Genomic DNA, 13,700 nt, shown 5'->3' with positions numbered 1-13,700 from the left:
AGAGATTGGTACTGTAATTTTGGGCCGAAATGCTGATTCAGTCTCGTGTCACAAGGGTAGCCTCTCCTTTTCGTAACATAGACGATTATTTGTGGCTCTTCGTCCTAAACGGATAAGCAGGAGATGGAGAGAAGGCATCAATATGGCAGTCACATCTTCACCAGAGCTTAAGCGCCTTGAATTAGTGGTTAATGTATCCTAAAAGCATGATTTATGTCTCGCAGACTAGCCTTTTCCATGCCTCGTCCTCGTCATAGAGATGTGTACGGTTTTCTGCCACTGGCTGTCACTGGCTGTGGTATCTCATGGTATGTTCATTATTCTGAACAACTAGTTAAGTCACTAGACCACCTCAGACAGCAATAGAGGGCCGTACACAGATTGGAACTGTGATTCTCCGTGCCTTGCCTTCTCAAGCCTTCCTCTGCGCCTCTACATGTCGAAGATGAATGCCCTTGACGACATTGGGCATATTCTTCCATAGTTCTTGCGCTTTCTCGAAACAGGTTGGCGTAGGTACTTGTGCACGTGAAGTGAGGGTCGTTGAGGGAATTGTTTCCCGAAGGAGTGAGAAGTCTGAGTTGGTTTAGCTTTAGCGTCAGATCGTGAACACTCCTTCTGGTGGTTTTGGCGTTGAGACGATCTGGCAGGATGGCAAGTTTATAGTAGCTTTTCACCAACGAGCCGACAATAGTTGCGTTGCAAACAGGAGAGCCGTGTATGCAGCAGTTACGGTCGTCTCCAGCAATTTTGTCAAGGGTGGCGTAGCACATATCTAGGATGCGCTGTATGACGTGCTCTCTGGCCTGGAGAATGCTTTCTAGGGTATACGTTAGTAGTAAAGTGGGGATACGGAATCCAGCACTTACCGGCAATACCAGGAGGCTTTGGATCACGCATTAGAGAACGATACGTGTCTGAGTCCGTGTCTGAGTCCGTGTCTGAGTCCGTGTCTAAGTAGATGACTAGTCTTTTTGCAATGTTCTGGAATAGACGCGTATCGCCGAATGTCCATGCGACGAACAGCCACTCGGACTCGCTCGATACTTTCCCCGGGATATTGATCCAGGCATGACGCCAGGGTCTGACGATGCCAACGGTAGCGTATTTGTCACAGACAATAGCAAGGGCCAACGACTTTGCTAAGCTGAGTTTCCCCTCAGGTAAATCTCGGAAGCGGAAACGCACAATGCGGAGGACCATGAGCATTGTCTTCGGGTCGTCGTCTGGAAATGCCACCTCTGGCTTCGAACTCTCTAGCGAACGACCCGGTTCGAACATGATTTTCCAAACAGAGCTCGAGAGACGAAGAGCACCCTTGAGGACTTCAACTCGAACGGGCTCGTTCGAGCACTCCTCTCCGATCACAAGTGTAAGGTCGCTCGAGTCGTCCAACGTGATGGTGCGGGGAGTGGGCCTAGTAGTGGCGTTGTCGAACATGGCGTCGCAGTAGCCATTGCCGTCGGATCCGGCTTGCGAGCCCGGTGGTGGTGAAGTTGATGTCATGTCGGTGTTACCACTTTGGAAGAAGTTTGCGGGCCCGAAAATGAGATAGATATCGCGTTCGGTGAAAATTCGGCCCGTGGTAGGCTGGATTGTGGTGAACGAGGTGAATGTCGTCCATCAACCCACAGTACTAAACCGCCGTTCCAACGCCGCTCGAAGCGCTTCAAGCAATTTTGGCACTCAGCATGGGCTTCAAACCTACTACTTGGCAGACCAGTTGCCTTGCCATGGCCCTTCAGGTGGTAGTAGATATAAGTTTATAGAGCGGGCGTGTGATATGTTGCTCCGAATATCCTTTCGCAACAAAGTGAAGCAGGCCTGGCAGTGAGGAAGAGGTACGAGCAGACTTTGACAGAGCACCGTAATCAGCTGCTCGAATCGTCTATGACCAAGAAAGCTAGCCAATTGAAGGAAAATAAATTAGGAAGTAGGCTTTGTGGTGTGATAGATGACGATGGATTAACCTACGCGCTCTACTTCTCTGCCTGTATCTCAATGTGTTTTAGATGGTGCTCTTTGTACCCAAAAGGAATCGACAAATTGAGAGCGTCAATTTCACTTTGAAGACCCGCGATACCGCGCCCACACGTGTGCTGAACGTCGTACCCCACAAGCCTCACCGGGCCGGTGTACTGTGGTATTTTGATTTTGGATATCGCCTTATATAGCGATTGGAAAGACCTTGGGTAAGTCGATGCCTCAGGCCTATTCGGCCAGATTCCCGCCCCGTGCAGTCCCTTTAGTAGGTGGCCAATTGTGTTCCCTATACAAGTTTGGCTTCCTAGGACGCACTCTTTCGTAGATACAGATCTCTCCAGGTGCCCGAACGCGAGGTTCATGAGTTTTGTGATCGATTCCTGGCGAGCTTGAGAAATGCAATCTAGACAATAGTGTCAGCATGATGGATAGGTGATCTGACTCCGCATCCTTCTTGGGTTGAGCCGGAATTGGATATTGATGAAAGAGAGGGAACGATTATATACATACCTAAGAGATCCAAGGGCAGACGCAAACTCACAGGATGGACATTCAACTCCGCTCCATAAAGGTGTTTGAGTATTAGACGTCCCTGCGAATCTGCTGATGTATCTCGTACCAAGTCTTGAACTCCCCTAATGAACTTATCCTTGATACCAAAAGTCCAAGCAACGAAAATCCACTCTTCCATTCCAGGGCCAACCTTCATCTCCTCGAACCCTATCCATTCTTGCAAAAAAGGGCGGATGACAGCAACAGTGTCGTATTTGTCGCAGATAACCGCGAGCTCGACGAGCTGCCGATAAAGAAGAACTTTCGGCCTCTCTTTGAATCTGAGGTGCGCAATGCCCAAAACAATCAATAAAGCTTCTGGATTGTCGTCCGGAAATTCTACCTCCTTCTCTGACCTCTCCGCCCACTTATCCGAGAGCATAGCATTCCAGACAGGACTCGCGAGACACAAGGCACCTCTACATACGTAGATACTCTGACCATAGGGGCCAACGACGAGAGTCAAGTCGCTGGGATTAGCAAGCGTGATAGGCTGCGACACGTCTACGGGGTCTTCGCTCTCCATGGTTTCGCTTTCAGAGGAGCTCATGATTGAAGAATTAGCAGGGAAGACGAAGACGGATTGGAGGGGTTGAAGGGGTCTGAGAGCGTGGGCGTCAGGGCGTGTCATGAAGATGGCGAGTCTTGGCATGCACCATGCCGCTGCACGGTCCGGAATATCCAACTTTTTAAAATGACATAGGTCTGTAGGTGTGAACCTACCTCTTAATATAGTTTGTTTTGGGTATGAATTGCTAGCAGACGACTCTCTCGTTTTTGCAGTCTTTTCGATAACTTCGAGGGCGCTCTCATTGGTCATCAATCGTACCCCTTCAGATTTCTGTCCCGTTCGATGTGCAAGTAGGAGACCTAACAAATGAGGTAAAAGTTCAAATTTGTAGTTATTCGAATTTCTCTGTAGGTGTTTCGAGAACCGACAATGATTCTAGAAGATATCAAATAACTCCCAGGCAAGTGCAAATTACCCTTTGCACAAGCATTCCCAAAGTCCTACCGATATGGACTTAAGCAAGCTACCATGAACGCCTGGCCGTATGCAGCGTTCCTATACCGAAGAGCCCACCGTCCTCGCTTGTACATAGGATATATCCAGACACCTTGCCTCCATACGCCGAAGAAACAAAACCGTACCGAGATATGCTCCATCGCTGAAGCCATCCACCCGTGGACTTCAAAAGAACCCTTGCAAGGCATGGGACAGAAACCCAGAACACGTCTAGAAATCGTCATCATCGGCCTTCCTCTTCTTCCTGGCACCACCCTTCCGCTTCTTGCCCTCGCCCTCCATGACGGTATCTTCGCTCTTCTCCGCGGCGGCGGGCGCGTCAGCGACCTTGGACACAATCTCGGTGAGGAAGTCGAACTGCTCGTCCTTGGTGACGGCTTGCTTGAGGTGGGCGGAGGTGACGCGTTTCGAGGAGCGGGCTTTAGCTTCAACGGCGGCCTTGGTGACGAGGGAGATCATGAAGAGCTCGAGTGCTTTGGCTGTAGCCTATGTTAGCAAGGATCATGATGAAAATTGAGTGAGGCTCAATGAGGGTGGGTATGGTGGGGCTTAGGAGGAATGGGAAAAACCAAAACTTACAAACAACAACAGGTGTGACTTGAGCTACCTTGCCCACATCGTCGTCGGCCTGCATGATGCGCTTTATCCGTGCGACGGGGAACTTGGTCTTGACCTCAATGTGCTCGGTGCCGACAAGGTTGTTGGTGCCATTGCCCTCCTGCTTCGCCTTGCGGGCGCGCGAGGGCTTCTCTTCGACCATGGCGTCGGGATAGTACTCGCCATCGTCGTCGCGCTCGTCCTTGAGTGTCGGCGGCATGGGCTGGGGCTTGTAGGGATCCTGCTTGAACTGGCTGCCGGGGGAGGAGGTTGGGGGCGAGTAGGGCGTGGTGTGGGAAATGGAGCCTCTGTAGCCCTGGTGCTGGAGAGGGACGGCGGGCTCGAGGTCAGCGGAGTGGTAGCCAGAAAGGTCCGGGCTTATGGGCGCCCACGAGGCGTCGGGGCTTTCCATAAGAAAGCCGGCGGTGCGGCGGCTAGGGCGGCTGTGCGCCCAGTGAACGAGTGCGCGGTGTGCACAACAGCGACGCGGTGTTGCAGTAATGCACAATTATATGCGTAGGCGGCTTAGGTGCAGGTACGGCGACGAGAACGGGCGTTATCGATAGCTGAGTCAGGCCGGAGAATCGGTGGCGGTAATTTTTCACGGCGCTGTGTGGTGGGCGAGGCTGACAGAGGGGCGTGCAGGCGATCGAGGCTTTTTCTTGGATGGGTCGGGGAGATCAAAGCGAGGGGCAGAGGCCGGTATAAATGTTGCACTGGGCCTTGGACCAGCAGGGGGTGAATGCCGCCAAGCAAAGCCCTCACCCGCCTCCAAGTGTCTGCCGCTGCTCGCAATTTCACCACCACAACCGCCTCTTCCGGGGGGCAGCAGTGTTGGATGATGATAGAGCTTCTCCCGAGACAACCCGCGGCTTCTTACCGCATGCCTCTTCTTCCCCTCTGCATGCTGGACGACGCTCGAAGCCCGTTCTCGCGAAGCTGAGGTATCGTCGTCGTCCAGGCACCAGCTGGGCCTGATCCGGCAGTCGATGCGGGTGTAATTACTTGATCTAATCTGACAACGCTGCTGTGTGCTCTGCTGTGTGTCTGGGAGTCTGAGGTGATGGCATTTGGCGTTCGTTTACTGTATGTAGAGGCCCGCAGACAGCCGTTTACTGTATCTGCAGAGACCCGTGGTTGGCTGCATATGGCATCGGGTATGCGCAACAAAGAATGCGCCTCAATTTCTCGAGTTGTCTTTTACTCGACGTCCTTCTTATTTTCCTGCTGTCTTTGTTCTATTGGAGCCTTACAGCTCTGTACAGTACATACTTCTGTCAATCAATCAAGGATACGTATCCGATGACGGAGATGACTGAGAGTCCTTTTGAGCAGTTTCCGGGTGATAGGTCTCGTGGCTCATCATGAAACTCAACAGTGATACTATGTTATGGAAACATTGCCAGTTTTCAACGCGCATTACCTACCACGTCGCATATGCGTCGCGTCTAGCAAAAATCGCTCCACGCGGTTGGATCTGTAACTCTTTGCAACTTATTTGAGCAATACGTCTCCACCATGTCCCCCACCGCGCACCCCACCGCGTACCCTACGTGTCCAATAGAGATTGCTCCTTGCGGTCAGTTCTGTGCGTATTTGCAATAACTCTGCGCAATGCGTCAGTAGCGCGTGAAGTCTTGGGTTCATAGGCATGCTCATAGACTGATACATCACGTTCCACGAGCATTACTCTCAAACGAGAAATCTATGGTCATTTTTTACCAAAGTGTAGCCGACCCTGGACTCTTGCCCTCGAGTCCTTTTCCAAGCCGATGGTATGTTGCTGGTGTACAGTGTTTATACAGCGATGCATGGTCCCAATACTCACGTGTCCTTGATCCAGCTCCCGTCCTTCATCTGCCCCTCAATCTTCCCTACTCCCTCCTCGCGGTAGGTCTCGGCCAAGCCACCCTTGGGATCCTCATCTGGCCACCCTCTCTGCCTCCTGACATTCAAGACCGCATTCCTCACCAGCACCGTGCACTCCTTCCTCAGTTCGACAGCTTCGTCCGCGTACTTCAATGCAGAGCTCAAAACGCCCATTTCGGGCTTGCCCTCCGGTCCAGGTCCAATATCTCGCTGATGCAGTCGCTTCCATCTCGCACGCAGATCCCCAAACACCTTTTCCACGTCTAACTTGTCGCCAAATGTGATGCTCACGTCGCGGAGAGGGCGAGGTAAGAAGCGCGGAAATTCCCTGCTCTCATGCATTACCTCCTGTGGCCCTTCAATCCATATTGGTACCACATCTGGGCACGGTTCGCTCTCCAGAATCAGGCGCGAGACACCCCACTTGAAGTAACGCATGGTGTGATTCTCTTGCTGGTGCACCTTGCCTTCCGGGAATATATGCACCCAGCTGTGTTTTCGACTGAGATACGCGGAGGGCGAAGGGAATGTGTCGGTGCCATTCGTGGAGAAGGTAAGGTGTCCGTTCGAGAAAGGGTCGGAAATGTCGGGGCTCCTGAATGATTTGTTTGCCTTGGTCGCGCTGTCATTGGGGTGGAAAGGCCCTGCGGAAAGCAAACGGATAGCTTGAGCCACCGTAGGCTGGAACAGGCCTCCAAACTTCGAATGGAGGGAACGATGCGTAGGAAGCACCTGTCCGAGATTGAAGAAGGTCGAAAGGGCCCTGTCAAGGCATCAGCGAAGCACTAAAGGGCCGGGGACTGAAGCGTACTTGTTCGTGAAGCATAAATCGTAGCTCCCAAGACCCCATCTCAGGTTGTCGGGATTGAACAAGTATCGGATTGGCAAAGTTCCCCATATCATAGGATCATCCAGTCTTTGCGGCGCAAAATATCAGCGAGATCTGTCGCAAGGAGGTCGCAATGCCAGAGGGTCAACATACGTACACAGAGACGTGATTAGAAACTATAAAGTCAGAGTCAGACCAATAAAAAAGTAGAATTAGCCTGACACACCTGTTACCAAACCTCTTTGCCTTCCCTCTACGTCCTTCCTTTCGTCCAGGAGCTTTAGAAACCTGTCAAGGCCATGGGTCTCCGTCCTGCTCAAGCCGTATAGAAACCCGCGTGAAAGGAGGCCCACCACGGCCATGGTGAAGACCGAGCTCGTGCGCCATGGCAGGCTGGGGCTGGCGGGCTGCTCCTCCGGGCGCATTGGAGAGAGGTGAGGAACGGAGTTGATTCTGCATGCGCGGCGAAAAGTTTGGAGGCCTGAGGCGTTACGTAGCCAGCGGCTCAGACCACGTGCCGCAGCTCGGACCATTAAACCCTCTTCCTCGATCCTCGAACACTTGAACATACAACACCACTGTTCTTTCTTGAAACATCCACCCTCACCGGTTGCTGCTGTAGCATCAGCACAGCCATGCTCATGTAAGACTCGGGACTGCATCTCGACACGATAACTTCATTATACGTGGAAGGACATCTATAACCTGGTTCTGTGCAACTCGGGGTCATCTGTCATGGTAACACTTCGCTATATCGGCGCCTATACTCCGCCGACAAGCTGAAAGGATTATTCGGATTACTCCGGCAAGTACAGCAGAGGATGATGAGGACCTGCTGCCTAACATGTGTTTCCTTACTCTCATCTTCATAGCGATTTTGATCCCAAAATTTCATCCTCACACTTCAAAATTACGAAAAGATTTCCTTCATCATGTTGTCTCACTTAGAGAGCATTCCTGAAAAGACTGATCACGCCAAGCACGAGTCTTCCATTCGTAACTCTGCTCTACTCATATTCCAACCTCTAGACTATGCGAACTACCCTATCGAACTGTCGTCGATATCCTTTGGAAAGGCATCAACATTGGGATCTGATGACGACTCCAACTATGGCCAACCCCCTGATAACAAGCCCGAACCCCCAGGCTTTAAGCCTCGCAAGCTTGCTATCATGGCAAGTGTAGTTGCTTTGACCATGATACTTCTCGTGTTTGGCAACATGACATATTTCCTTGGGGCATCCTACCAGCAAGCCAGCAAGTATCATGCGTTCAAAATTCTCATGATCGATCACGACGGCGGTATGGTTTGGCAGGCAATGCTAGAAGCGTATGCTCTCCTAGAACAACCCACATTTCCAACATTCGAAACGAAGAATGTCGTCGAATACAGTACTTCCGAAGACATTTTCAAATCCGTTCAACATCATCACTACTGGGCCGCGATCTACTCTACACCTGACGCCTCCTCAAGGCTTCGCGCTGCGCTCCAAGGCGGCACAGCTGCACAGGAATACAATGCCGATGACGCCTTCGCCTACGTCTGGAACGAAGCCCGCTACCCCTCCTTCGCCGCCTCAGTAATCCTTAACTCAATCCACCAAGTCGTCGCAACCGCTCGACTGACCCTCAACATCACCTCCCCACCTCCTCTCAACGACTCTTCTGCTCTCCGCGCCTACCTCAACCCCCTCGGCACCACCAGCATCAATATCCTCCCCGCCTCGCAAGCCTCTAAGAACTTCATCAACACAATTCTCACGCCCCTCTCTATCCTCCCCCAATTCTTCTTCCTCATGGGTCTCAACGCCGTCTCGGCTCAAGCCTACTTTCTCGCCCACCCCTCCTTCAAAACCGTCACCTTCATCCGTCTCATCATCACCCTGCTCTACACCGCCTGCTGCGCTGTTATGATGGCCGGCTACATCTGGATCTTCAAGGAAGATATGCCCATCTACGGCAAAGAATTCGCGCTCACGTGGCTGCTGCTGTGGCTGGCTATGCACATCTACTGCCTCTTCTTCGACGCGGTGCTCGCGGTCGCCCCGGTGCCTGCGGTACCGGCGGTTGTGCTCACCTTTATTATTATGAATGTTACGAGTACGGTCAGTCCGTTTGAGGTGGTGCCGGGGTTTTATCGGTGGGCGTGGGCGCTGCCGGCGCGGAATGTGTATTTGATGCTGCTTGATATTTGGGCGGGGGGGCCGAATCCGACTTTAGTGACTAGTTTGCCGGTGTTAGGGACGTGGTGGATTGTTTGGGGTGGGTTGACTGTGTTGGCGTTGGGGAAGAGGTGGAGGGCGGAGGTACGGAAGAGCGATGCTTAAGTACCGTGAAATGGAAACGAGATGATTTCGTAAAAGAAGGTTCACAGTATCAATGTTTGTAAGTATGTTCTGTGGTACTCTTTATTGTGTGTATTGATTTAGATGATGGATGGTTGGGGGGCTTGTTGCTTGTTTCGTTCCACTAAGCGTTTATCTGGGATAGATGGCTTAGGGACGGATATATGTTCGTTATATCACGTCCACGCAGGCGGCGATCAGTTTATAATGTGGCATGACTACTTTACGGTCATTTCAGATGTCTCCTTCAGCCTGACTTGTTAATTAGAGCACGGGTGGTGTATCTAGGGGTAAAAAGGGTCACGAGAGGAATGTTAGCTAAATCCTATAGATTGAAACTGGGAAGCCTAATCGAAGTGACCATGACCATTATACTACATTTGACTGGAGTCGCAAGCCCGTATCCTCTTACCCGAGTGGCAATTTTATCCTGGTATAGTAGTAGAGCTTGAGTAATACTGTATCTACACACCTAGAATTATCTATTATTACCTGATATAAACAGTAAATGCAGTGGATGTTAGGTTACCTTGCATTTCTCTAAAGATATGCTGGTCAGGGTCCTCGTCACAGAAGTATGAAGGGAGCGAGAATATTGAAAGCAGAGCCTAGCATCATAGCTTCACTAAATAACGCAAATAGTTGTTACAGTTTTGGACGAGGAGCACCCCGCGCTGTGTCCGTTTTCGACTCTAGAAGAGCCTCCGCGCAGGCAGCCGCTTTCACCACAATGACACTGACAGCTCCCATTCGCGCAGCATGGCATACTATCTAGCGAGCACCCACTTTCGCCGCAATCGCAATTGAAGTCCGCCGGAACCGTAGGCGTTGGAGTACCCGTAGGCGTTGGAGTAGGGAGGTCGACGATAACGAGGAATGGTTCCAAGTTGTAAGTGGAAGCTGGTAGTGGCCCCGTTGGTACGCCTGGGATGTCTACGGATAGAAGTCAGTAAGAGTTTAAAAGTTGTCGCGCCTGCCATTTGGCCAGCACGTGAACTCAGATCTCTGGTTAAGGAGCGTCTCGGGGTAAGGAACCTACCGTCACCGCCCTGGGGGTTGAAATCCGGAGAGACTATGGGGGGGCCCGCGTAAGGCCCATCCCCCCGATTGTAGGCGTGTATGCCGCTATTGGCCAATTTATTGACTGTACCCGGATTGAAACCGTCAATGATTGACCCGATGGTGTTGCCGTCAAGAATCGAATAGACTTTCTGCTTGTCCGAGGTGATTTTCTCCCCCGATACGGAAATGGCCATCAAACCGGCCATGAAGGGACTGACCATCCTCGTTCCCGACATTGTGGTTCCAGTCGGCCAGCCAGGCTGGTCGATCAGCTTTGCAGACATGATGTCCTTTCCCGGTGCGATTACTGCGACATCGTAGCCTTAATTGGAGAAATCTGCTTTGGTGTAGAATCTAGTACATGCAGCAATGCATACGACTGATTCGGAGTATCTATTGTAATTTTAAGCCAGAGTCTCACAGCTACAGCGACAGGCCATAAGTCTGTCCACACTCGTTTGCCACTGCCAGGGGTGCCCTCAAGGGGTATTCAAAATTCTAGGCGCGATGTCAAGTTTCAGACAGCGGGATATGCGCTGCCTCTTGACTGAAACGCTTCACGGCAACGGAGTTGCTCCTGGCAGTGGTACCTAGCTTTCAAAAGTGGCAATCAAGCGGTACTATCTTTATGCCCAGACTGATGGCCTCCTAGTACTGTAGAAATTTAAGCAACGTGGGGTTCCACTTATCTACAAGGCATCGTATTTGATGCATCCTCGTTGTTATTTCCTGCGGCCACCGCTATTGGTATTCCCGCGTCGTGGGCTGGCCTGAGGGCATCCTCCGTGCTTTCCTGAGCCCTAGGTATTGCGAGAGACATGTTGATCACGGAACCTCGCCACCAATCGGGCTACCAAACTCTAATTAATGAAGATTCCACATTTTAATCTGGGAGTGAGCCTACCTTTTGGCTTTGACATTTTGTGTTCGGTAATAACATCATTCAAGGCTATTTCTTAGATTTAGAACAACATTTAACGTAAGAGTGTAGAAATAGGCAAGAGAACGTACCACGCAAGGTACCCGGGTACTCTCCTTCTCCATCCCCATTCATAGCCTTCACGTTGACAACTATCGACCAGGGCGCTGCCTGGACTACGATGCCGGCGACCTAACAAGATATTAGCTACTTTGGTCAGGAAGAGTAAGTTCAAGTAGCCCTACATGTATACCATGGCCGTGGTGGTCTTTCTGTCCAACCAGTCAGCATTGCGTCCTCTCTGGGTCCACTCAGATAGCTTGAAAAGCCTACCATGTCCTCATATGCGAAGGACGGTTGGCTAGGATCAGGAAGGTTAAAATCCCTAGCCTGGTCCTTCCTGAACCATCCATGATCAATCTGGATCCCGGTATCAAATACGTAGATCACAGCTCCTGTACCTGCTCCTTTGAGAACGTCCTAGGCGCATATGTCAATTCATTCAACTTTATCAGAAGTTCTCGAGACAGCGACATTACTCACAACGTTTCCCGAATCAGGGAGAGGGTCAATTTTCTGCTCTACTGATATTTGTATATTATGCCACCAATAGTATTGGAGATGGTGGATATCCCACCTCTTGGTATGTTTACTCTTCGCACGAGGAGACGCGTCGTCGACGTTTTCGCTGGAGTTTGTACGCACAGGTTGAACATTCTGAACCTTGAAGCCATGTTCAACAAGGCGAACTCCTGGGTCATTGCGAATAAGGTCGTGAACTGTGTTCGAATTTAGTTGGGCAGTGTATCCGTTGATGGAGTCAAGATGGTGGAAAGAGCGGTCCTTTTGCAAGTCTCGCCCGATACATTCGCAATCCGCTTCTATTGTATAACCGGGACGTAGTAGAACGATGTACTCGTCATCAAGAAGCTCAACCCCTTCCGGACGATGATAGCGCGCTGTAGCCGAAATCAGCTCTGTTTGAGTGGAACTTTGGAAGCTAGACACCCCTGTCAGGAGCAGCCCCTTCGCCAGTAGGCCAGCCAACATCGCGCCTAGAATCTTGAGCATCAACGGGAGTATTCCAAGCAGTGGCAAATGAGTGTGCACAGATGATCTGTTACCGCACACATGGTTGACACTGCTTGGATCCCTTCGATATATTTTCGGAAATCTGGCTGAGGTGTACTAATGAGAAGATAGAAGAAAGCCAAATGCAAACCTTTCAATGTCGGAGTTGTGAGTCCACGGACCCAGCGAGTCTGCAGGCTTAGCAGGAGAATAGCAACGAGAGCTCTCATTGCAGCCGAGAGAATATCGAGAATGAGAGTCACGCTATAGATGATAGAACTTAGGTTGCAAATTGACGTGAACTCTGTTTGATTTGTGAAGCCGTACGAGCAGACTATATACTACATAGGGAGCGTAGGCATAAGTACTAATTAGAGGCAGCAGTAGGCAGCGGTAGGCAGGGTAGGCCACCGTACCCCAACCCCTCTCTGTAGAAGTTGTAATTGGCTAGGCACGTAGGCCGGAAACCCTGAGTATAGACAAGTTCAAAATGGATTTGCTCGCACTTTCACAAGAGATGAGGAACGAAGTCTGACATAAAATATTGTGAAAGGTTGCGCAAATTTTATATAAACATTACTCCTGGCAAAGCTCTAAATGCACACCAAGTTCTATGTTAAACGCCCCGGACCGATTACGCTGATCTCGGTGTTGGTATTTGCTGATCTCGAAGGCATTCACGAATTGCACGAGCCATGGCGCATGTAAGCGTTTCGAACTAATGGCTTTTCCAGCAAAGGAGGAAAGAAACGGAAATGGGGCCCCTACAACCAAGATTCGTTGAACAGGAGCTGGCAGTGGTTCGAAGAGCTATCCCGCGGGTCAGGATTGACGTTTTCCGATCCATAAATAGCATACTGGAGAGCCTCAAGCGGTGCCAGACAGGTGTAATTGGCCCTACAGTGGGTGTGTATCTAAAGTATAGGAAGTCCTATACTATAATCACAGATTCGTAGACTATCATTTTTTGTTAAAAGAACCTTGGCAACCAGGCGTGGGCCCAGGGAGCATGAATCTAACGATTGTGGGACACCTAAGCGGACCTGAGGCTGTGTAGATTTCTCTGATGAGGATGATTAGAGGTGGCCCTCTGGTACTCACCAGCCCCTTTTGACAAATGTAGGCAATCGTTCGACGCGCCATTAAGACTCCTCAAGTAACCTAGTAATTTAAAACAAGATGAAACTGCGTTTACCCGAGAGGCTCGCCATCGCCCTCACTCGCTGCAATCCCCCGTCCGTGGCTTGCGGACGCTCTTCACTGCCATATTCCACTGCCAGTAGTGACATCATCAGGTAGTAGCTCGATAGCACACTAAAGACTTCAAAGCTACTTTGAATCCGACCATTCGCCTACCTGACGTCTCGCTTGATACCACTGTGAGGAGTACCCCAGTTAGCAAGTATGATCTTAGTCACAAGGTAATATAATTCCGACTGCATCGAC

The 13,700-nt window shown here is 50.8% G+C and overlaps 7 protein-coding genes across 7 annotated transcripts; 1 reads left to right on the top strand and 6 right to left on the bottom strand.

Moving 5' to 3' along the window:
• Window positions 1-160: 160 nt before the first annotated feature.
• Window positions 161-1,783, bottom strand: BDZ99DRAFT_467733 (uncharacterized protein). The gene is made up of 2 exons (XM_033721084.1): window positions 870-1,783; window positions 161-820 (listed from the first exon to the last, which is right to left on the bottom strand). Exons 1-2 carry the CDS (start codon window positions 1,504-1,506, stop codon window positions 318-320), a joined length of 1,140 nt encoding a protein of 379 aa, XP_033570972.1. The 5' UTR covers window positions 1,507-1,783; the 3' UTR covers window positions 161-317.
• A 123-nt stretch (window positions 1,784-1,906) lies between these two features.
• Window positions 1,907-3,126, bottom strand: BDZ99DRAFT_452478 (uncharacterized protein). Its single transcript, XM_033718276.1, has 2 exons — window positions 2,494-3,126; window positions 1,907-2,386 (listed from the first exon to the last, which is right to left on the bottom strand). Exons 1-2 carry the CDS (start codon window positions 3,083-3,085, stop codon window positions 1,980-1,982), a joined length of 999 nt encoding a protein of 332 aa, XP_033570971.1. The 5' UTR covers window positions 3,086-3,126; the 3' UTR covers window positions 1,907-1,979.
• Window positions 3,127-3,352: 226 nt separating this feature from the next.
• Window positions 3,353-4,825, bottom strand: BDZ99DRAFT_467732 (histone-fold-containing protein). The gene is made up of 2 exons (XM_033721083.1): window positions 4,142-4,825; window positions 3,353-4,041 (listed from the first exon to the last, which is right to left on the bottom strand). Exons 1-2 carry the CDS (start codon window positions 4,569-4,571, stop codon window positions 3,773-3,775), a joined length of 699 nt encoding a protein of 232 aa, XP_033570970.1. The 5' UTR covers window positions 4,572-4,825; the 3' UTR covers window positions 3,353-3,772.
• Window positions 4,826-5,983: 1,158 nt separating this feature from the next.
• BDZ99DRAFT_426178 (uncharacterized protein) lies at window positions 5,984-7,312 on the bottom strand (the record flags this gene model as incomplete). The annotated part of the gene is made up of 4 exons (XM_033717110.1): window positions 7,084-7,312; window positions 7,015-7,033; window positions 6,840-6,944; window positions 5,984-6,791 (listed from the first exon to the last, which is right to left on the bottom strand). Exons 1-4 carry the CDS (start codon window positions 7,280-7,282, stop codon window positions 5,984-5,986), a joined length of 1,131 nt encoding a protein of 376 aa, XP_033570969.1. The 5' UTR covers window positions 7,283-7,312.
• Window positions 7,313-8,029: 717 nt separating this feature from the next.
• Window positions 8,030-9,559, top strand: BDZ99DRAFT_511773 (uncharacterized protein; the record flags this gene model as incomplete). Its single annotated transcript, XM_033724577.1, has 1 exon — window positions 8,030-9,559. One exon carries the CDS (start codon window positions 8,030-8,032, stop codon window positions 9,182-9,184), a length of 1,155 nt encoding a protein of 384 aa, XP_033570968.1. The 3' UTR covers window positions 9,185-9,559.
• A 268-nt stretch (window positions 9,560-9,827) lies between these two features.
• On the bottom strand, window positions 9,828-10,548 carry BDZ99DRAFT_481577 (uncharacterized protein; the record flags this gene model as incomplete). Its single annotated transcript, XM_033722429.1, has 2 exons — window positions 9,828-10,135; window positions 10,242-10,548. 2 exons carry the CDS (start codon window positions 10,546-10,548, stop codon window positions 9,828-9,830), a joined length of 615 nt encoding a protein of 204 aa, XP_033570967.1.
• Window positions 10,549-10,806: 258 nt separating this feature from the next.
• BDZ99DRAFT_157646 (uncharacterized protein) lies at window positions 10,807-12,570 on the bottom strand. The gene is made up of 7 exons (XM_033712847.1): window positions 12,406-12,570; window positions 11,727-12,142; window positions 11,517-11,663; window positions 11,429-11,455; window positions 11,276-11,375; window positions 11,169-11,213; window positions 10,807-11,114 (listed from the first exon to the last, which is right to left on the bottom strand). The coding sequence occupies exons 1-7, from the start codon at window positions 12,482-12,484 to the stop codon at window positions 11,065-11,067; spliced, it is 864 nt and encodes a 287-aa protein (XP_033570966.1). The 5' UTR covers window positions 12,485-12,570; the 3' UTR covers window positions 10,807-11,064.
• Between the last annotated feature and the right edge of the window lie 1,130 nt (window positions 12,571-13,700).

The sequence above is a fragment of the Mytilinidion resinicola genome (assembly GCF_010093595.1).
Source record: "Mytilinidion resinicola strain CBS 304.34 unplaced genomic scaffold BDZ99scaffold_24, whole genome shotgun sequence".
Classification (NCBI taxonomy): Eukaryota; Fungi; Ascomycota; class Dothideomycetes; order Mytilinidiales; family Mytilinidiaceae; genus Mytilinidion; species Mytilinidion resinicola.
Note: the sequence above shows the minus strand (reverse complement) of the source record. Positions and strands in the feature narration are given on the sequence as shown.